We start from the raw sequence: 23,998 nt of genomic DNA on the forward strand, positions 1-23,998 counted from the left end.
ACCAATGAGTTTCATATGAATAAAACTCTCAAGCTCAAATCTGATCTCATATCCCCAACATGCAAACCAGAACATACATTCTGCAGTACATGTAGTACGATTGGAATAAATCAGTCCTGAAGTCAGCAAGAATATGAAAACTCAATGAAAACTCAGACCCCTGCCTTTATTGCACATAATCCCTTTGGGTAATTTTTTGTTTGTTTGCTTGCTTCGTTTGTTTTTTTTTGTTTGTTTGTTTTGCTTTGGGTTTTTTTTTGCCACAAACCTCAGGCATTTGCCCAACCATGGCATTAATTCCACAAAAGGAGGGTAATGAAAGTAGAGTTACAACTCAGGAGGATGTTATCAACAGGAGCAGCATTACGGATGCCAGCTCCTGAGAAGACAACTCATGCTTTCAAAGTTACACACCATCAACAAAGCTTTCATGCTAAGATTCATAATTTTCACCTCTCAAAACTGAGTGGAAATTTCCACTTACACCTTCATACTTTGGGATAACTTCCTCCACAACTAGTGATCTAGATTTATAGTGACATAAATCCCACCTGCTTATCAAAGGTCTGGTCGCTATGTGGCAGAGAAAGCTTTGCCAACCCAAAAAAACCATGAACAAACTTTATTTTTTTTTAAACTTGGGTACAGCAAACTCTAGAAACATATTTTAGAAGACCGGTTCCCCAATTACCAACAAGCTCCATTTTGTTATTGTGTCACTTAATTAAAATTGAAGATTCTGGCCCTGGAAAGTCACCATGAGCAATTGCTGCTAAGGCTGCTGTGATTATAGAAGCAGCCTGCTGCCTCTGGCCCAGAACTCTGGCGATCTCGGAAAAAACAATGCCAAGATCTATGCCTTTCTCTTAAAAAAATATATATATAAATACAACTGTTACACCTTTATTTTCTAAAGGACAACATGTGGAGTGCAAATGTCTTGAATGAATGATGTCTTCAACAAGGAGACAAACTGTTACTCCGTAACAGTTATGGAAGTTGTTGAAGACACATCATGCACAGGTGAGTGCCAGAGCCATTACCAGGCTAACGAAGGTTTTTCCAGTGCACCAGCTTTACCTACAGAATCCTCCTGGCATTCCACAGCCCACCTCCCTCAGCTGAAAGCCAGTCAAGGTGTTTAAAGTGAAAGGACCAGGATCCTGGATTTAGCAGGAGCCTGAAGCATGGCGTTACCTCCAAGCAGATCTTTGATGTCTTGTTCTCTGGCATTCTGGCACACACTCAGCTGGTGACACCACAAGAGGATGCAGCGATTTCGGTAGGGCACGGACCTGTTACAGGGATGGTTACCTGAAAACAGCAGAGAAAATAGGTCACTGCACACAGTATACTGAATACACTGCTTCATAGCTGTAATCAAAGAATTTTAAAAAAAAAAAAACAAAAACAAAACACCACCAAATGATAGCAGGGAGGTCTGGCCTTAAAGGATCCTGGCTCAACCTCAGTGAAAATAACTAGAAAGCAAATGAAATCAGAATAGCAGCTGCAGCCTATCTACCTGCTTGTCTTCTGGTACCAACATCTCCTAACAGCAGCAATTCACTCACCCAGACAGGGACAAAGAGAGCACACTACAGTTTGGACCCATCTAAATGCTAGCATTCATCTAGACGTCTTAATGAGGGGAGAAAAAAAAAAAAAAAAAAAAGTGAGCCGAAACCAAGACAACACCCATCTCATCACCCACGGGAGACAGCTCTCATCTCAGTGCTTGGAGTTACACAGAAATTTACTCTTCATTCACTGAGCAATGGTACCATTAGCCATGGGAGCCACCACAGAAATTGCCTTTTAGTAAGTCAAATCCCAACACAAGCTAACTAAACTCATCACAGCGGAACTCTTCCACCCTGGCAACCCTTCAAACTCACTAGCGTCTTCCTGGGCTTGTCTACACACACAAAACCAAGTTTTGAGGGAAAAACCAAACCTCTGCTAACCAGTGCTGAGGAGACGTCTCAAACACGGCGCCCAGTTTGGGGATCCCCAGCACACAAGAGCAGTATTAACATACTGGAGTGAGTCCAAGGGAGGCTACTAGATGTCTGAGAGGCTGAAGCAGAAAATTTACCAGGAGGGCTCTCCAACACTGGGCTGGGAGCCAGAGAGGTGGTACACTACCCATCAGGTCTTGAACAGGCAGGTCTAAGTGGGGTTCGGGCCGGAGACTTTCAAAAAGTCCATTCCTGCCTAAATTATGCTATGACTTTATGTAATATCACAGTAACATGCAATTAATTTCTGGGACACGTGCTGTAACAGAAGATAATACAGTGCTCAGTTTGGGATGAAGCAGATGTGTGCCCAACTGACCGCCCATCAGTGGGTTAAAGGGAACTTAAGCGTACGTTAGAAGCAGCTAATGTCTGTGTTTTGTTAGAAGTGTGAGAAAGGGCAAAGAATGAGCCTCTGTGGTACATGTGGCTATATTTAAAGCTCTTATCTACAAAGAGTTACCCTAACTGAGGATTAAGGCTATGGGAAGCTTGAACTTTTAATAAACACACATTTACATTACAACAGTTATTAAAACGAGTTGTGAAAATTCATAAACTTGGAGAAATCCCTGTACGAACAACTGCAATCTCTTTTGACAGCCCTTAAGAAACTAGGAAAGGTGGAATTTTACTGACTCTGATAAAATGTTAAGAAAGTGACTGAAACCAAAGCCTTTAAAAAAATGGTACTTAAAAAGTGATAAAATGAAGAACTTCAACAATCACACAGAGCAGGAGATACAGCAGCAGCCCTTCAAGAAACTAAAATCCACTCCTCAGAAATGAAAACATGCTTGGATGTGCCCTGATTCCCAATCCCACCTCCTGTCCCTCCCTCGATAAGCCTTGCTAGTGGAAAAACACAGACCATCTACAACTGTAAATCATGACATTTCTCAGTTCTTGGGAAGGGGAAAACAAAAAGCCAGCAGCATATCTTGCACTGGCTACATAGCTAAGTCAGTCAGTTCAGAAAGGGCAAGAGACTAATGTGGCCAGCATGGTTAAAGCATCCTCATTTCTTCTGCCATCAGGATGGTATCCAGCTGCTCATGACCTCCCTGTTGCTCCCCAGGACAATCAGATACCTTTAGTGAGCTGGACTGATTAGTACTGATTAGTACTCCCTTTGATGCAACTCCAGATTGAAGTTCCAGCTGCTGTGTCCGCTGCAAGACACGTGCTACCCAGTGGCCCCTTTTTGCTTCCAATTAGGAAACAGAAGAAGAAAAAAAAAAAAAAAAAAAAAAAAGAGAAAGTAGAAGGAGTAGAAGGACAACAAAAGCACTTCAGAGCTAATTTGAAAGGAAACCATGTAGGCAGACACAAAGTTCTTGCCCTACCAAACTGGTTTATTTCATTTTTAAGCCTGCTGTTACTGGAAAGAAATTGCAGATGCCCAAAGACAAGCAGAAGCCAAATAAGCAGATGTATTGTGGAAGCAGGGAGCAGGAATATTTGCTCTTGCAGCCATGTCATATTTTCCCTTTATTTTCCCCAGAGCATACAAGATAGCCCAGAAGCATGGCTCTCTGTCCTCAGAGCCAGACTGGCCATACTGACCACTCAGATGGCCAAGATGTTCCCCCCCAGCCCTGGACAGGCCATCATAGAAGAAACCTGGGAGAGGTCTGAATATGGGTGGGGATGCAAAGGGAAGAGCATGAGCTTATCTATCTCTCAACACAGGTTCAGCACGCTCACCAGGCATCTGGGAACCCTGGATTGCCAGATCTTTGCTCAGATGAACACTTTCTCCATCACGTATATCATTTATCTTAGAGCATCTGAAGACTTGAACTCATTGCATTAGACAACATGCAGTTGTTAGAGTCAGCCCTAGAGAGTTTTGCTGCTTTTATTAGCGCATAACTCAAGTGACAAACTGTCTCATGATACTGGTACAATCATTTTGTGATATGTTAGTTTGCTAACTACATATACTGGCCTCTGGTGTGGATATTTGAAGGTGATGCTGGAATAGCTAGACCAGTAACCATTGCCTTTTCTGTAGGGCACATCCCAGATGTAAATGTACTGGAAAAAGCGGTTCTTTCTGTGATAGTTGCACTACTTAAGTTAGTAAATGTTATTTCAGCAAGGGTCTAAATTACATCTACAGAAGAGATCCTAACTAGCTAGGAATGTTATTTTTCTACTTCTCCAAGAAATGTAGCTATGAAGATGTCTCCCCATGCAACTTTGGCCTGCAACTTAACACCATAAGACCTTCAAAAGTGACCACCACTGCTCCTTTACTGACAGTTACATAGGTGTAACTATTCCGACAGCTAAGCCTCAGGCATCATGTCTATAATGAAAGAAAGCACAAAAATAAATATATTTGGGGAAGGTGGCAATGGAGAATGAGAGTGGTAAACTTGATCTTAAAACTTAAAGCTAATCATTAAAAAAAAAAAAAAAAGAGACATTTCAGGTCCTTCTCTCCAGATGATCTCTCTGCACGTAGCTATGTATTTATGTCAAGAGCTTGTATCTTTTCCATCTCCCTTGACACCAGGTACTGCAACAGACTGGCCACTAAGTAACAAATAGGAATTAAATTGTTTCAGTGGGTTTAATACAGAATGTAAAATCTGAAAAGGTTTATGCCTTTGGGTTTAGTTTTGAGTGGTTTCCTGAAGATGGAATGGGTCACCTAATTCCAGACGCTCAAGCCCCTCTGCCTGGACTTGCTCTGTACAAAACACGTCAGGAGAGAACAAAGTGGAGGATACAAAAAAATGTGGTTGAAGCCAGCGACAGGGTGAAGCATGCACTCAGATCTTCTCCCAGCCCTGATCACATACTAACTCTATGCCTTATGTCCACCCACTGGAAGAGGCAGCTGATAGCACCTTTTCTACCCGTCTTAAAATATCAGGAGGTTAAGATGGCATGTGCACAGTGTTTAGAGACTCTCAGGTGGAACAGACAAACATGCAGTGCTACAGACCCTAAGTGGCAGCACATTCAGTGTGAATGTGTCATCTCCCTAGGGTTTACCACCTTAAAAAGCAGACACTGAAGTTTTCACAGCTCTGGTGCCTTGGGGACAAACCAAACCCACTCAATTTTTACCTCCTAAATAAGACACTTAGTTTATAAAGGTGCTTTCTTTCCGCTATGAAGGGATGTCTCACGTTTAAAATAAAAGTGTGAAACCACCGGGCCTTAAAAAAGTCATCTTCATGATGTCAATCTGATCGTCACCTGAGCCCAGGTCTCATCTTTACCACAGCATCACCAGTTGTTTGTAGGTGCTACAAGCTTTCACATGTGGCTACGATAAGATAGGATCCTTCATAAGGACAACTCTGAATGACTCATTTAGAAGTTTAATGCATTTCAAAGACATCTCAGAGGTAAACAGCAGAAGGCTGTCATCTCCCCACACTTGTTTAACTGTATGTTTGGTTGAAGGATACAACTAGTTTCTTCTAAGGCAGAATAAAGGCACACAAATACCAGTGAGCAAAGACTACTCAATTCCAGTGTATCTGTCTAGAACAGCACTGTTCACTTGCAAACATCTGGCAGCATGAAATAATCATTTTTCAAGTCAGGTGACCTAACACTGCACACTACCAGTGCTCACCAAGCGCACATGCACGCTGTTTCTTACGGAAACTAGAAGGGCCCTGGGAAATGGGTGTTCTGGAGTCAATTTAACCAAAGCTGTCAGAAGTTATTTAGCACCACAGGATTGCACAGAGAAGCCATAACTGTAAATGCCTGTAAACAACTGGAATTAAGAAACAGTTGTCAGAGGAGTAGAGGAGACTTTTCAGGAACAGAAAACCCAGCTGGAATTTCAGCTAAGGGACAAGAACCTCACCTGAAGCACCCGGGCCTTGACAAGCCTGCCTGCACCGCTTTTCAGTTGTAAGCTTGCTTATTCGCACTACGTGGACTCCTCTCCCTTTCAGGACAGAAAACCTGTGTTCGCATATACAGAAGGAAATCAGCAGGAAGAATACAATGGCAGTCCACATCTTCAGGGTTGGCCTTACAGGGAGGCTTCTCTTCCCAGGAGCAATTCTTTCTTATATCACTTCCAGATTCACTGCAATATATCTATTAAAAAAAAAAAAAAAAAAATTGTATCAAGAGAGTGTTCTACTAAATGCACTCCTATCATCAGGAATGGAAAATGTACAAAAGGCAGGCAAATATCATTACACACAACATACATGCAATGACGTAGAGGCAGGAAGAGAAAAGACCATCCCCAAACTTACAGAGAAGCTCTTTCTTTGGAAAGGGTACTTTGCTCTTCCTCCCGCAGACCCCAACAGAAAACAGCTCAAGTCAAAAGCCATGTGTACAAAGCCAAACTGAAAGCCCACAGGCGTACAGCAGCATAGACACGATGCCTTTTGATTCACTCTGGGACCCTTCGTGTTGTTACCAGGGTCAGCAGAAGGATTTGCACCAGCTTGAACACACTGATATATTGGGAACTATCGTCCTGGCCCTGCCTTTACACCAAGTCAGTCAAAACCAAACATCAATCTTTGTTGATTCCTGCTTTGATTTTCCTGCTCATTGCAAAAAGCTAAAAGAAACTTTGACAGAAAACAAGCAAAAGCCAATATTTCAGGTCTTCTATGACATTACACAAACACATCAGCTGTTACTGAGGAAGATTCATACTCACAGTAAGCCTTCATTTCCCCACATAAAACAATAAATAGGCAATGTCTTTTCCTCATTACCAGCACACACATGAGACTCTGTCCCAATGGATGGGCTCTCATCCTTAAAGTCACTGGAGCAGCTCTCTACTTCAGAGCAGATCGTCAGCTTCTACCTGGATTTACCCTCATTTCCAAGAATTTTTAAAGCTTTATATGAGGTTCAGCCTGAACCCGACCAATTGTCAGTCTCTTCCCTAATAATTTTTAAGGGCAACCCTCTTCCGCATCACTGAAGCAAGCTTTACTCCTCATCCTGCCATCATGAAGAGAAATGTCATGGCCTTTAGAGTGTCGAGATTCAACTTTGCATGACATCTCAGAGGTGTATGAGACAACTGAATTTGAAGACGCAAAGGCAGTTCACAACACAGAACGAGGAGCATGTGTGAATGGTGTAAATAATACAGCAAAAAAACACCCAACAGTCATCAGTTACATGTGTAAGACCGTGATTTAGCCATCCACGCAAGAAGTTCTGCCCTGAGCTCTTAAACTCACAAGCGTGGCTGGGACTGGAGTTAAGAATCTGAGTAAGAGCCTTTTTTTTTCCCTTGAAAGCCCAAGGTAACATTTATTAGCTTTGACTCCCAGACTGCATCATTTTGATGCTTCATATCATGAAAATTCTGTATCCAGATTTTCCTCCTTAGTCTATGTCCTAAAGCCCCAAACAGGGTACCAAAGTTTTAGCCTCAAAATCACCCTGCCTGAAAAAGGGTGAAATATAAACAGCTACCTCAAGCTTTGCTGAGGACATATAACATACAGGTCCACACTGGAGTTAAAGGGGACAAAACTTGGTAGTAAAATGCAGTGCCTCAAATTAAGCATCCCTAGTCACCCTACAAGTTCCCTACGGAACTCAAAGCCTCCTTCCTGTTCTTTTATTTATTCTAGTAAAAAGAAAATTTATTTTCTTTAAAATAAATTGAAAATAGATGGAGCATTTCTACATCTTCTGCTCTCCCAGCTCATGGACTTCCCTGCGGCTTTCTTCCTGGGGTAAGCGTGCACAGCATCACACTCATTTTGTGTGAGCAGGTTTCTCACTGGAGCCAAAAGTTCACACCTGGGTCATCCCACCTGGCAGCAGGAAGTATTTCTAAGTCTGCCCTGACAACAGCAGCCTTGGTGGGGAAAGGCAGCCCACCAGCCCCATCTAGTCCCGCGTACCGGAGACTGCGTCTGGTGTCCAGCCAGCACCAGCTTCCCAGAGGTCCCTCTCCCCTTTCGCACTCCACGTGCACAGCGCAGACTGACTTTGCTCTTTCCTTCTCATGGCTTTCTCTGCCAAGTGCACCTCTGGGGGAGCCGAAAGAATCAGCGCAGGAGAGGAGGTGCCCTGTGCGACGGATAACCGCAGCCCCCGCGGCACAGTACGCGGGAATTGGCTGCTCAGGAAAGCAGCCTCACGTTTTCGGCAGGGAGTTGGGAATACGAATTTGTGGCATTCAGTTAAGATAACTTCAGTACTTTTCTCACTGTCCTGAATTACAAAGCACTCCCACAAGTTTGCCTTAGCCTTTAGCACTCTCTTGCTGTCACTCCTGGCATATGCTGTAGTTTAATCATTGAAAACTCCAGTTGACAAGACTAGGAGAAAGCAAGTGAAGGTGTGAAATACTCTGCCCACAAAAGATTTTCCTAGAGCAGCAAGATCCTTATTGCTGACAGACAGCAAAAGTTTGCTTTAAACTCTAAATCCTTCAACTTAAAGCAAGTGATTGGGGTTCCCTCACAGATACTACAGGTCCCTCACCAAGAGACTCAGAGCACCGTTTGTCAACCGGTGCTCCCACCACACTATGCAGAAATAAGTGCACTTTTTGTGAAGTTCACAGGTCACAGGCAGAGATTCAGCAAGCAGTACCTGACCCACAGAAAAAAGAAAAAAATACATCATCATTAAGAATAAATTTTACATTTTAAAGAGAGTCCAACTTACGTTTGCTGTCCCTTTTCAAGGTAAAAGGCTTACAAGAAACAATATTTTATAGTTTAAGAAGTGACCCTGGGAATGAATTTGCTGTGCGATAATGTATGCATTTACTGTTTTAAAGAAGATAATAAAGAATAACAGCAATGAATACAAACACAGAGCACTCTTATTTTGTGTGTGGGGGGGGGGGGAGGGAGGGCAGGGGGTGTTCCCCTACCTTTACTGATACCTTTGTAATTATACTAACCAACCCTCAGAGAATAAACATCTTCCACTGCATTTTGGAAATGCAGATATAGCAGCATTTTATCTAAGCATAAATACTATAATAATTCTTACAGTTAAAAATCTCAGTATTTTAGGACAAATAAAATAATCTTAATCTCTACTGATCCAAGAAGTACATGTATTTGTAAGATCAAGTGTTGATCCCAGTGTCTAGAAGCTGTTGCTTTAACACAGCCATCTGTCCCCTATGCACGGAGATGCTTTGTATCTCCAACCACATTAACCCACCAGAAATCCTTCCCACCATGGCTGACTTTGGTCCCACTTGACTGCAACAGCTCCAGAGGTAAGCATAATCCCAGTAAATGCCTCTCACCTCTTCCAAAGCACCTGGCAGCCTTTCTGGACTAGGCCAGTGATGGTTAAGGGGGACACATCGAGCTCCGACTCTAGAGGTTTGCCTCCCCTTTCCCTCTAACTAAACATGGTCTCCTCAGAGGCCAACTGACAATCCCTCCCCCAGGGTGCTCAATACAAATTTACAAGCTTAAAATAATTGTAAATGTTCTTTACCCAGTTATAAAAAATCCCTTTGCAAATTGCAGAGTGAGTGTGTGAAGTAGACAAACACAATACAGAGACTGTAAGTACATCAGACAAGCAAACAGCTCACTCCCAAGTCCAGCGAGGGGATAACCAGAGGCAGTCATACCTTAATGCTGTCCAGATGATGCCTAGGATGCTCTATTAAATATTCAGAACCTCTAGCTCAGGGCTGGGTTTTTTTTGGCCTCTTCCACCCTAGAAAAATCCCATACATCCAGAACAAGAGTCACAAATGACTTGCAGATCACTTTTCCTGACTTAACAACTGCCTTTTATAAGTACAAGCAATAGGCTTTATTTCTGCCTTCCCATCACAATTTTAGCCAGTACCACATGGCTCCATTTGTACTCAGAAACCCCACTGAGCACCCATCCCATACCTCTACATCCCAGAAAAGCACCAGCTAAAGCTGCTTTTCCAGATCATGTTGCTCCCCAGAAAAAACTTCATGTCTCTGGCTGTAGGAGACAACATGAAGGAAGAGATGAACGCTACTGTTCCCATCAGAAGTAACTTTGAGAAATCAGGGCAAAATTCACTCTTTGAATGCTACCTTCTCCATCTGCAGAGCAACCCCAAGGAAATTAAAAGTCAAACCAAATCACAAAAGAGCAACAAATAAAATCTGGGAAAGGACTCTACTCTGATAAGTGCCAAGTTTACTTTTACCATCTGTGGCTATAACTCAGCAGGGAACAAGCACACTGGAAAACCAGAATAACTTTGAGTAAACTACTGAATGACTGATGACTTTGCAATGTACACACACATCCAGAGACCATTGCCTCCTGAGTTTCAGAAGTGTTCCTGCCTTCTTGCTGATCTTCCTGTGCTCGAGCCAAGGAATTTGTGCAAGAAAAAAATTCAAGGTATTAATTCAAACAACGTTGATTGGGGTGATGTTGTAAGTGCAGAGTGAAGCCTTTGGAATATAACCCCTTGCCTACAAGCCCTTCCAGCCAGCCTCAGTTGCTCCTGGTAAAGCAGTTGCAAGGTACATGCAGTGACTGCACCAAGGCGAAATGAGAAACATAGAACTAGACAAAAAAAAACATAGAAAGAGTGAGTGTGTGTGTGTGTTTTAGAGATGATAGGTATAAAGTGAGCAAAGCAAATCATTTAGGGCAACACATATTCCTTCGAGCTGTCATTGAAGAGCCAGCAGGCACTGCCCCAAAATCCATACTTACTAGGATTGCATGTACTAGACATGAAATAAGGTCAAAGAGCTGCAAAGAAATCTATCCTCAAGATAACAACAAAGCAGGGAAAACAAGTGTGGAATACCTTTTGCAGACAACGATGTTACTCTCCCATCAAACTGAGATGATGAAAGGCCTGGTTTCAACTTGCAATTGCTGCTAAACACTTCATGTGTTGTCAGCTCTCAAAACAAGTGTTATATTTCACTCTTTAGAAAAACAGAATTAAACCAGATTTTTCTAAGGGAAGACAAGCACATCTCATTTTCTGTATTGAGGCTATAACACAGGAGGCAGGGAATCTGTGCTGCAATCTTGAGAAGCATTTGGCTTCCCAAGCTTATCTCCAAGGCTGAAGTTGCACACATGGATAGGTTTGGAGACAGAAGGGGCAGCACCAATGCACATGAGGCTGACACACTGTCAGCTGAGCATGACCAGATGAAGTTATATCATTCTCTGAACGGCAGCTTTAGAGCCATTAAGTTCCTTTGGCTTCCAAAGAAAGTTAATGACAAGTTACAAAGCTATTTCTACAAAATGTCATGTGCTGTCAGCAACGAAGGATGAACTGAACAGAAACTGTCAAGCAAAGAAACATTAGAGACTACAGAGTAGGAAATGTATTATTTGGTCCATGGTCAGGCCACAGTTCCTTTGACTTCCCAAGACGCTTGCACAGCATGAAACATTCCCACTGAGAAAACCCGGGATACAGTGATCAAAGGTCTATTTGCTGCCCCAATACAGGCTCTCCATACCCCCACCATTTTCAGTATTAACAAAATACTCCTCTGGGAGGATGACTGAGGTGGGATGTACACAGTTCCATACTTTCAGAGGGAGTTTAGAAAGAAAACGTGCCTAGAAATCACTGAGTCTTACCTCATGGATACATCATCCAGGCTAAGATGGTGACCAACAAGCTGGATCTGATAAACACCTGGGCTGACATGAGGCCAGCAGAGCATTCGAGGATGATCTGCTGCAACAGCAGGATGCAAGTTACACATGCTCCAAAACGTGATTTGGAGAAGAAACATTACCAGCTCAGGTCTGGAAGAACATCACTTATATTCCTTCTCCTACCACCCAACTTCCTCAGAGCATAACACTGCACAGTGGGCCATGTAATGTATTACAGAAGAGCTGGCACATCCCTCTACATTAGCAGGCACACTCCTCACTGCAGCAGGCAGAATAGGTTATTGGATAGACATCTGCTTGCTCTGCTGCTGCCTTTTCTGATGTTTCTCCTGATACATGTCCACAAAAAAAAGATTTTAAAAATCCTACAAAGCCAAGAGGTCCACACAGACTGCATCACTCTGGAATCTGTTAAGAACAACAGCTTGATAAGCAAAAACATTTTAATTAGGCAGCAACACAGCTATGCATCTTCTCCTGTCCTAAATACAAACCACCTCCTTCAGTTTGCAGTGTAGTCCCCATCTACAGCTGACTCTCCCATCAATCTGCATGACACACACCCCACAGGAAAGGTGGCTGCAATGCCTACAGCAGCATCTACATTCAGGGAGTGAGCCAAAAGATGCCAACCACTCCAGACGGAGTCAAAAGAACAGACAGCATCCTCGCTCAGTGCACCCAACACACCTTCTAGATTCACATTTGACCAACTTAGATGGGAGTTATTAAGCAGAGAGCAATGTCACTGAACAGACAGCCTCTGAGAAGGCTGCTCCATCTTCTGGAACACTGGTGTGGAAATGGTGCTTTTAAAAAGAAGTTTGCAGCCACTAAAGTATTTCTCCAGCTGCCACATACTACTCTTCGCAAGAAAAATCCATTCTTCTGCTTGTAAATGGCCAAACATAATAGATCAGGACTTTCAAGATGCTCTGCATGAATAGAACAAACACCTTAAAGTCTCTTTCAAAGAGGTGGAATGCCAAGTTTTGCTGAGAAACTCTGTGATCACACTTGGACTTGGCTGACACACGAAACTTTCACAAGTATAAAGCACTTCAGGCACCATGCTGACAAAGGCACGTGACCCTACACAGGGCCAAGGCTGTGCAAAGCTCATGAGGAACAGCATCTCTGCAAGGTCAACATCTCCATGCTCCCACAGGAGGAACAGAAAGCCATCTCCATGCAGGAGGTGGATTAATTGCAGGCTCTGAACAGCAGAACTTATTCATGCGGATATTAAAATTCTGTATCCTTCAGGTTCAAAATTTTCAGCAACTTGCGCAATCTTCCTCTCCCTACCAAGAACCCAGAGAGGGAGGTTTTAGTGGTTAGAGCCCGTGTCTGACAGTGACACAACCTGACCTTAGCCTCCTTCCCCCTTTCCAGCTGCCTGTGGAAGTGAGGCAGAGCTACGGATTCACAGGCTTTGGCACATTTAGCCACAGTGGGTTTTACGGGTGGGGTTTTTTTTGGTTAGTTTTGCTTTGAATATTACCAGCCTTACCAGTCTCCATCTTACCCCACTAACAAGGACAGCCCACGCTGGCACCACTGAGGCTTCACGGCCATCACACTTTGCCTCTGAGAAAATAAATGTTAAAGCCTAAAACCCCCAAACCAGCATCGCTCATGCATCATCCTCTCTTACCCATATTAATGCCATGTTCTGCAGTTCAGATGGTGAGAAGTATTACTCAGCAGGATACTTTTTCTGTGAAAAATGACCAGACAGCTACTTCATTTATGAAAATGTGGCTTGTTTTGGAATATCTGAAACAATCCAGTTTTAATATAAAGAAAAATGAACTGCCAAAGGCTAACTGCATAAAGCTGTGACTGGACAATAAATCTGTCAACAAAAATACCTCCAAGCAATAAAAATGTGCACTATGGCTCAACTGCAACCATCCCTGGTCTGATCTGCACCCAAAGCAACTAGCAAATTTTCAGACATGCTGTTGTCTCATGGGAACAGGAGATTATATGCAGAGCATGTCATACCATGTCTTTCAATTTAAACAGCTTTCAACAAGACCCTCAAAGGAACCATCCCAGTGGGCTCCCAAAGAAATTCCACAACCATTGAGCTAATAGAGATCAAGGGTAATAGAAGATCAAGAAGGGTAAAAGGCAAAGTCATGATTTTGGTTTCTCTAAGTGATTGGAGAAGCAGGCACTCTGCAGCATGTGTGCTTCGTGCTTGCTGAGAGACAGCATTAGAAGCTAGAATCAGCACAGTGTACATGCACAGGAATAAACTGTGTCTGAAGGGCTATTAAACTCAAAACTGCCAAGTCTGGAGCTAACACAGACTTAAACCAGCAGTGACTTCAGCCTGAACGTACAATTAACCAAGTGTTACTTTTGGAGCAAATAAAACTGCCAATGTGTTAAAGTCTGGTCACCCACCTACCCTGCACAATTTGACCGCAGTCAGCAATTTCCCAGCAGTACAGGTCAAGTTAAATTTCACTGAAGTTGATAGTTTCAATGCTATCTTTTGCTCCAGGTATTTTTAAGAAATCATTGTGCTCCTTTATAGATTCATGTAGCTATAGTACAAATTTTAGGCATGTAGAAACAGAGGACACTTCTCTATCCAGAACACAAGGTTCTGCAAGTTTGCTCAGGAATTTAAGCCCGTGCATGGTTTTCAGCAGGGTTATGCACAACAGTGGTGACACCCTCTGTTACAAAAGCATCAGGCAACACTGTGGAGAGCTCAGAAATGGAGAAGAAAGTTCAGACAGCCTGGAAACAGCTAAAACGTGGTCCCAGTGCAACAGCTGAAGCGGAACTTCTGCTCAGTGCTAAAAGAACTGTAAGAAAGGAAAGTATTTTGGGCTATTTTTCCTCTCTGCATGGAAGTAGGATCTTTGTGCGTGTCCTGAAATATGAAGGATAAAAATAAATAAATAAAGATACATGCCTCCACCTCCAGTTATCCTCAGGAGAAAAACAACCTGAAGGCTCCTAGATTATAGGAGGTTTTTGCTTTTTAAGCTAACAACTCTGGTTGAAAAACAAAAGTAGCTTTACACAGAAGATCTGCCAGGTGAGATGCAGCAGAAAGACGTTTGAGCTTATTACAATGCAATATGATGCTGGAGAGCTTTTCACCATATATATGTTAACACAAATCAAAAGATTCTTCCCAAACTCTCAAAGCCAGGAAGACATTTACAGCAATACCAAATGAAGGTTGCTGGCACATGCCTCTCTGCTTTGTAATTTTGACAGCTTGAAAGATGTGGAAATCACAGGGCAGGGTGTGTGGGGAAGCTCAGCCAAGTCTATTTTTTCCAAACAAAGAGAGAACTAAATGAAGTAGCAGCTCCCCTCATCCTTGCTAGCCTTCCCTATGGTAGGTTCTTCATAGCCAGTAAGTCTTCAAGTCATGCACCACCTTGAATTTAAACCTATGGGTCATCAGAACCTAAAAGAAAAACATCCTTCCCTCTCTTTACTCTCATGGATGTCCATGGCTGCCAAGGCAGCATCTGTAGAAATGCTTCAACCTGGCTCTTGGTCTCTTGTCTCCTAAGTAGCAACAGGGCAGCAGCCATGCTCTCCTGCCTCATTCTAGGTTCTCTCCTTTCAGTTTCAGAGGAAATCATTTGAGTCCTGATGCTAACTGATTAATAGGTCAAAATAAAATAATCTTGGTTTGAGTTCCTCAAAGCTTTTCCAGTACAGCTGTCTTTACAAAGAGCCCCTTATTCATGGAAGTGGGACTGCACAGGCAGTAGCAGGTGGTTCTGAACCTTTCTGACCTCGATATGGAAGGTCTATCTACCTGTCTGCTGCTGATGCTGCTAACAAGGGCTCCAAAACTATTCCATATGGTTACCTGCATCCCATGGGCATCTACAGTCAGCAGAGCAGCTCACAAAGAGAGACTGCAACTACCATAAACATCAGTTTAACTTATACCAAAGACATGGAAGCGAAAAACTACGTGTTCTCCCATGATCTCTCTCATGTTCTGTGTTTCACTGGATAGATGGGTCCAAATACAGATCTTTCCTGAAGGACTCTTGGATGCCTCTGTGCTTATCTCAGTCTTCAATTTTTACTCAGCAGTACAGCAACAGAATATGAAAAAACCAAGGTTGAAACCTCTCTCCCAACTTGTAACACCTGAACTTGAAACAAAAGCAAGAGGTTATTCTTACTCTTCCAGAAGTTTTGACCTAAATTCAGCAGCACAGACTAAATCCATCAGAAACTTCTGGCTACTGATCTTATGCCAAATAAAATCAAGTATTTATGCTCTGCTCCTGTAACAGGGGTAACAGTGAACTAGAAAAGCCAAAATACCAACAAGATCAGCCCACCCTGGTCCAAAGATGAGCTCAGCATACACTTATTATCTAGGTCAAGAGACTGCCGGGGGGAGGTTGTCCAGGCATGGACAACAAAAACAAGGATAAGGACAAACATGTGAAAGCCACACTACAAGTAGTAACTCTTAACCACTACTTCAATATACTGAATGGTATTTTGAGGACTTGGGCTCCAATGTAATCCAAAACAAACCTGTCTGATACCATCAGATCACAGCAGAACACCACTACAGGTCAGGAGTCAACAGGCAGAACAGGCTGTGACTGAATAAAATCAGATACAAAACAAAGGACATAACAAGAATTAAATTAATTCATACCTGAATTAACATGCACCTCCCGCCCCCAAGCCAAGAGGTACAACACGTCTTCAGATTCGTTCTTTAAAGCAAGTTTAAGATTCTCAGAACTAAACATCAAAGTCCAACTTGCAGACTGGTGAACCCCATCAGCTGGTTGTAGAGGCCTCCCACCCATAAACCCACACCCCTACCCTCTCATCTGCTCTTGCTCCTGCTGGATACTGTTCAGCTACACACGAAGCAGCAGTAAATCACATCAGTAAACTGCATCAGTTTAAAGCCTACAATGTGTACCTACACAAGGTAAACTGGCAAATACTAGGAAGCATATTTGCTTCTTAAATTCATCCAGAAACCTGAAAGCTTCCAAAGGAAATCAGAGAAAACTGCAGAGCTATCAAGTGATTGCATGGGTCAGAGGACCAGCAGTCTCCTCTTCATGCTTCCTCTCTATTCTGGGTCAGTTTAGTGGAGAACCAGCATCTTCTCAGGACTTGAGGAAGAAGAGTCCTTTGCGTAAGGCTGTGGCCATCTCAGTAAGTAGCTGGAAAAGCAACTTCCCAAGCTGTTTCCAGTAAATCTAATGCCAATGCTCACTTACAAAGGGCTGAAAATTAAAGAGGCAGAGAAAGTTAGTTCCCCTAGCCTTAAAGCATGGTTGGGCACAAGGTGCCCTGACAATGCAATCTGAAGGAAAATTGCAACTGATGCCAGGTTTTCACCTTTTTCATTAACAACTGGTGAGCATCGGGCTTCAGCAGTATGAAGCCACCAACTTTCAAACATAAACGCAAAAAAGAACATTTCCACTGGATGTTGGGCAACAACCCTCAGCTCCTCTAGCTCTCCTCCGTAAATCCAAAATTTACTTTTGGTTTGGGCTTTTTGGGGGGTTGGGTTTTTTTAGTTTGGTTGGCTGTTTTTTGGTTTGTGGTTTTTGTTTTGTTTTGTTTTGGGGTTTTTTGTTGTTGTTGTTGTTGTTGTTTGGTTTGGTTTTTTTTTTTTTACAAACTCCAAAGCACCTCTTTAAAAGAAAAGAGGTACTTTGGCCTTCACACGGAAGTCTCTTTAGGCTTACAAAGCAAGAGACAGAGCAAATCTCAATCTAGCAAGGATTAAGTCTTACAAAATTTGTCACAGTACTAAAAAAAAAAAACAAACAAACAAAAAAAAAACAAACAAAAAAACATGCATTTGCTTTAATGGAGAAAAGACTTGGCATGCCCCACTTTATGGAAGAATCAGCTCTAACCGGGACACTGGGATAGCACCTACCTGAGACCAGAAGCTGTGACCGAGTTGACTGTCTCGTTACCTAGCATGGTTAGCCCGCACCTAAACCTAGCAATAAGCTTTAGTTATCATCAGCAAAACATTTGCACAACCCATTCTTGGCTACAGAACATCTATGTATTTAGTAAAAGCAAGATATAATGTGAAAACACAGCTCTAAGCCTGATGACACTGTAACAGACACTTTTTCATCAGCAGGAAGCATATAAGTTATCATCCTAATGTCAGTAACCACGAAGACTTTACAAGGCAGAGTGCAGACAATATTCAGGTGAACCACCATGAAGGGCTTTCCATCAGAAGAGGCTCTGCCCAGGGCCAGGGTCCCAGTTCAGAGCGATGATGCCAGGCACACCGGGAGCATGAGCTTCAGCAGGGCAAGGAGACACACACCATCTCCCCTACCAGCTGCATCTCAAACAACGCAGACACCCACAGGAGGGTCTAACAAAGCTATTACAACAGCTCATACTTTAAACTCATTAATTTTCTTGAGAGCCTGGCTGTAACTGAACAGTCAAATACTTGTAGCATTCAGTGGAAGGTTCTTCATGAGTTTCATTTGCAAGTGCAGAGAAAGTAAATGCTTCCTCTGCCCTAGAAAGCAGCGCTTCTGCCTCTACCAGCTTCTCAACAAAATCCAGCTTCTGTCTCGGCACTCGGCTTCTTGAGCATCTGAGCCACTTCACAGGAGGGAACTTTCAATTCAGCTGCCTGAAACTGTATCATGAGGTAAATCTGCCCAAGCAGATAACAGAGCAGAAAAAGTGCCCTGCAGTGAGGATTAGATGTTCACAGCATGGGCTGGGGTTTTGGGGAGTTGTTTTTGGGCTTGTGGGTTTTTTTTTTTTTTTTATGACAGCCATCTGAAGAGGAATTACATACTAAATCTTGCTTAGCAAATCTAGCACTGATAGGCCAAAACAGAAAACTCTTTCTTCCCGCATATTAATGTCTACATCAAACGATCTCTAACCACTTAAACTGCATGCCCACCATTTCAGTCTTTGCTTTTTAGAGGTGCTGCACATTTCCTTCACTTCCCTCTCACAATAACTTTCCAGGAGACAAAAGAAAAATACTGAAATAAACTTGTACATGGATTTTATTTACAAATTCTCTCCTTCATCCAGACATCCTTTATGCAGATGAATTGCCATATGAAATCCAGTGTTACAGCTGTATGTTCTCTGGATGGCATTCACTGTATCTTGCTCAGAAGTAACTGTAAATGTGAATGCTTGAGCATGCTGTGGGATATACCTAATGAATCCCAATTTTGGAGCACATATTTTAAGTCCAAAAGGAACCTCTACAGTTGTAATATTACTGTTTTCAATATGGCTCTGCAAAAAAATTTGCCCTAAGACGTGCAATAACCTAAGAACTCGTTTAGCACAAGAGTCTGCAGTTTGCATTACATCTGTTTCCACTTTCAGAGGGGTCAAAGACCAAGCGAAGAACATACCACCCAGAAAGAACTGCTCGGTAAAATTGCCAAAATCTGCAGGAAAAAAAAAGCAGTTTCAGTTTGTGCCCATGGCCTCTGGTCCTGTCACTGCACACCGCTGAAAAGAGCACTCTCAAGTGTTTATATACCTTGATAAGATCCCCCTGAGCCTTCCCTTCTCCAGGCTGAGCAGTCCCAGCTCTCTCAGCCTTTCCTCATAGGACAGTTTCCCAGAACAGAAGCCTCTACAAAGGTAGAAAGGAAGGACAGTTCATAGGGGCTGCACTAACAGCCACGTGATACAGCTCAATGCTCTGTCAGGAAGAACTGTCACCCTCAAGGGCATATGTTGTTCTACCTCGCTATCAGGTGAGAGGTGGTCTACAGCCATAGCACTCACACTTCTTGTTCCTAAAGGAGCTCTGCATAGCAGTCCCATGTTGAGACAACGCAGGAGCTGCTGCTCTTGCAGATGAGGCCATTTCCAGGCATAGAAAGCATCGAGATAGATCAGGCTTAGCAGTTTTACATCAGCCTAAGCAGATATTGTAAAGGCACTACATCATCTGTATCACAAACCAAGGAAGATACCGTGACTATCCCACAGAAGCCTTGCTATAAAAAGGAACTGGAAAGATCAAATAGGTTTTGCACATTTTGCAAAGCTCTAGATAATCATTCATTAACAAAAAGGACTAACAACAAAGAAACACCTGAGGAGGGAGTGTGTTTGCTGTTTTCAAAGCTGGTCTCAAGTTTTCACACTCAGAGCAGCTGGTCATGCCTACAGTCCCAGCACTTCCTGTCATGCTCATGAGATACTTTCCTATATACATACATACATAAATAAGTATTAAACCTGGGTATAGAAAGTTTTCTTTTAAAGGAGGGATGCACATTGTTCCTTTTTTAAGCCTCATCAAGTCAAAGAGTGTCAGAAACCCACATGAAGATTCACAGAAGTTACTGTGAAATCATCTTTCCAGATCAGCTAGGATACAAAGAGCTTTAGAAATGGGAAGAAATTATAACTTAAAAGAAAACTGGTCTCAGCAGGAAGAAAACCCTTGATCAGCACAGCTGAGAAAAGCAGAAAAAAAATGTTTATAGCAATACTTACTGTTTATTAAGTTAACAATTAGACTAGCACCCGTTTACTGTGGGTAGAGATCTAGGGAGTAAATGCTCTTTGCTTGGATGTAAAGAATTTCAACACATCACCAGGCATTTCTCACTCATCAGAAACTCCTGTCCTTAGCCCCCTTAAAAAAGCCAATCTCCTGATTATCTTATGGCAAAAAATTAGAGATCTTTTCCACCATGCTCTCCTTTTTTAATTAGATACAGGAACTTTAAGTCCAGATGCTACTGCCAGCAAAAAGGCACGCTGACGATGTAAAGTTTCACCAAAAGGTTGATGAGGTAAAGGAGCTTTGCTGACACAGATACACCAGTCCAATCTTTGTAACACAGGTCAGTTCACAGCATGATGGGACAACAGTTTGAAAGAGCGGAGTGTAGGTAAGCTAGACCAACTCTCCCTTATCTCACAGGGTGGAAAAAGAGGTGTGAGAATACTGACCCATTTGTGTATAGCTACAGGAGGAACTGGTCAGAGCTGAAAATTAAAATCGAGCCTCTTTAAACCCAGCTTAGTGCATGAGCTACAAGACAGTCTACTTTTCCTATGAAAGCATATATTTAATGAGTGTCATGAAAAGCATCTCGGGAACATACAGAAATACCTGCCGTGGGGCTTGCTTTTTCTGAAGAGAGGGAAGAGAAGTGTTCCTATAATATAAATCACATACAAATCCAAAATAATCAATAGTAAGATTCAGGTGATGATATGTACATTGAGAAACAAGGAAGCAAAGAGGTAGTACAAATGCATGAAGTGGCCTCCTCTCCAATTAATGGTTTGCTTGATCTTCAAGGGATCCCAAATATTTTACTTCAACCAGTTTGCATTCATAACATTCCTACCTTTATTCCCTTTTCTTCAATTTATTCCCAGGTCATGAACAGGGATGAATTTTGCCCTCACCCATCCACACATGCTCAGTTCCTGATGACTTCTACAAAATTTCCATCTACTAATGGACTTGTTCCACAGCAGTTTCAAGTTTGTCCAGAAGGATGGGAAAAATGGGAAAAAAAGAAAAAAAAAAAAAAAAAATAGTGTAGAAACTTACTAGGCAAACAGTTGTAACTGTTTTCTTGCTGTCAGGAATTATTGTGCCTTTAGGGGAAGCAAAAGCCAATAAAAGCCTGGATACAGTAGGACTACAGTAGAAATCATAGCAGGAAAAAAAAGGGTGTAAAATATTATTGTATGCAATCAGTGAGCGACTTCCCTGAGACTGTCAAAGCATTTTCACAAAGAGATGCAGTGGAAAGGTTTATCCTGCTTTTTAATACAGAAAAACCAAACAAAGAAAGAGAAGACGACTCAGCAAAAGAACATGCATAATCCTATTAGAATTAATGAGATTTCATCCTGGTCTCCACACACAAGTTGTATTGGGAGTTTAACTTAACTGGATTTAAACACAGATTTAGTTAAAAGTGCTGCAAAGTCTCCTCAAGCCAAACAAATATAAATCCAACTCAAATACACACACAAAAAATTCAATGCAAATTTCATCAAATCACTTTCACCCTGTTATTTTTTTTTCATATAAAACAAATCTAAAACCAGTGCACATTCTTTATCTGAGGTATGTGCTCAAGTGTTTTGCTGAACTATTGCATAAGCAGTTCTCCAGGCACGGCACCAACTCAGCTGGAGCTCAGGGAAGGCAATCCCAGCACCTTCAGGACAGTCAGAGGTAAGAGGGTCATTCTCAGCAGCAGCGGTGATGGTTGTGAAGAGGGCTTGCTGAATGTCTCAATAAATTAAAAAGAATGGCCTTTGTACACAGTCAATCTGCCCTTCCCTCTCTGGGTATTTAGGGAATAATGGAAGAAGCTATAGGGGCTTGGATACTCCACAGCCACACGTGCAGAGCACAATTTAGTGTCCTTTAGGGGACACAGCTCAACAGACTCCCCAAGCAGAGGTGACAGGAGCTGTGGTGATGTACAGAGGTAATCTGGGCATGCAACTGCAGCCAGCACTGACCGCACAGACCTAACCTCCTGCTCAAACAGAGGCCCCAGCTGGCTCCTGGGGAGGTGCAGGATGTACAGATGGGCTATGGGCCCTGCCACATGCACCGGGGGACAGTCCAGCTGGCTGCAAATGAACAAGCACCCATAGCCCTGGCTCTCTGCCCCTTCCTTCTTCGTACCACACTGTGCTACAAGAAAAAACAAACAAGCACCCAGTGTGCCTTCCAAATGGTTGACAAGTTATCACGTGAACTGGGAGGAAAAGACGTGATGGGAAATCCAGGCTCACGCACTGTCATTCCAGAGATCTCACGTTCTGCAAAGTGCATTTGAAGACCAGCTCTCCCACCACAGCAAAGCCATGAGGGACCACGTTTCAGTCCCATCCTGTCCAACGATGCTGCACAACACCGATTTGGTGCCAGTGCAGTAGCACCTCCACGTCTTAGCACTGAAATCCAAGATCTGATCCTTGAGGTCAAGCCCACAACGGCAAATTAAAACAAAGCCAGCAAAGGGAATGGAAGACCGCCAGAAGTTCTGGCATATACACTGATCAACATTCAGAATTGCCCAGAGGAAACCTCATTTCAGTGATAATCACAGTAACAGCACAGCAGAGCCACCACCTAAGTGGAGGGTTTCCATGAATACAAACCTAAAGAGCCAAAGCAGCGAGGAAGCCAGACAGCACAACAGCAAGTGGCCAAGTGCTGCTCTACACACCTGTAAGGTAAGCATGTTGTTCCACTGAGCATTAAAACCCACTTCTGCCATTCTTGTCGCTTTCTTTTGTCAATAAGTTGTCCACATGAACATGTGGCAATGTCCATGCAGACATTCCTTCAAGAACGGGGTCCGCATACCACACCAGAGATACACTGTCCTTTCCTGGATGAATTGTTGTACCACAGTGTCCTGGGCACCCTACCCGTGTGGTGACCTCCCTGGATTTCCAGCAGTTAAAAGCTGGAGATGCTGCAAACAACACTTCCAAAGTGCACAACCAGCTCCTGCCTGCATTCCTGTTCACCATCACTACGATCCCTGCAGCGCCAGCACCATTCTGACACCTCAGCTGCCAACTCACAAGCCCCGCTGACTCCTCCAAGCACTGAGTTGTAGAAAGGGAACCACAGCTTCAGTCCAAGGGAGCAGAATTGACAGGAGGAATGCGCGTGTTAAATGCTTGCTACCATCCAGAAAGAAAGAATTCAAGCGCAGTTTACTCCACGGGACTTCTTAGCCTCCCAGTTGAGAAAGTCAGGAGCCCTTTGGGAGTCCTACCCAGACTCCAATGGGCTGGGTACGATGAAGGGTTACACTGGCTGGACAGGCTGGAAGCCAGGAAGGGAAGCAGCCTTGCTGAGCCCAAGCACACAGCGTCAGATGGCATCCAGCAACAATGCACGCAGCAGGGGTACTGCCCTCCCAGTCCTTTCAAGGGTAGGAGATAAAAAGCCACAAAGATCACCCAGTCCAGCTCCTGGTGCAGCATAAACCATGGAGTTTCATCGAGCAATTACTGCATGGGGGATGGGGAGGGAGGTGGGAAGGTTATCTCATCCACCACACCGATTAGCTTTATACCAGATCAGTGTTTGTAGGAATGAACACCTTCTTCAGCTTTCTCAAGGCACTTCAGAGGGCAAATGGCCAGCTGGTGTGGATCATCATTGCTCTGCAAGGGAGCTGTAGCAATGCACAGCAGCTGAAGATCTACACCTAAGTGCCAGTGAATCGACTGCTTTTTCCTCTGGCTTCCCCAGTGCATAATTGCTCTTGCTGTTAGAAGTTTGCATCAAACACAAAGCAACAATTAAAGGGGCAAGGATAAATCTAAAACAGACATTAGCA

General features: G+C 43.1%; 1 protein-coding gene across 4 annotated transcripts in view; it reads right to left on the reverse strand.

The window, feature by feature from the left end:
- CUNH11orf24 (chromosome unknown C11orf24 homolog) overlaps positions 1-23,998 on the reverse strand; it is a 46,068-nt gene that overhangs the window by 19,548 nt on the left and 2,522 nt on the right. For 3 of the 4 annotated variants that reach the window (XM_042785500.1, XM_042785501.1, XM_032989605.2), the window contains 2 exons: positions 5,863-6,101; positions 1,198-1,314 (listed from right to left, as the gene is read on the reverse strand). In XM_042785500.1, the coding sequence (XP_042641434.1) occupies positions 1,198-1,314; positions 5,863-6,019 (274 nt within the window). In that variant the 5' untranslated portion in view covers positions 6,020-6,101. Of the gene's footprint in view, positions 1-1,197; positions 1,315-5,862; positions 6,102-21,013; positions 21,062-23,998 lie in introns of those variants that run through there. The other variant, XM_032989604.2, reaches the window with a different exon arrangement.

Source organism: Tyto alba, unplaced genomic scaffold (genome assembly GCF_018691265.1).
Source record: "Tyto alba isolate M040663 unplaced genomic scaffold, T.alba_DEE_v4.0 Super-Scaffold_8, whole genome shotgun sequence".
Classification (NCBI taxonomy): domain Eukaryota; kingdom Metazoa; phylum Chordata; class Aves; order Strigiformes; family Tytonidae; genus Tyto; species Tyto alba.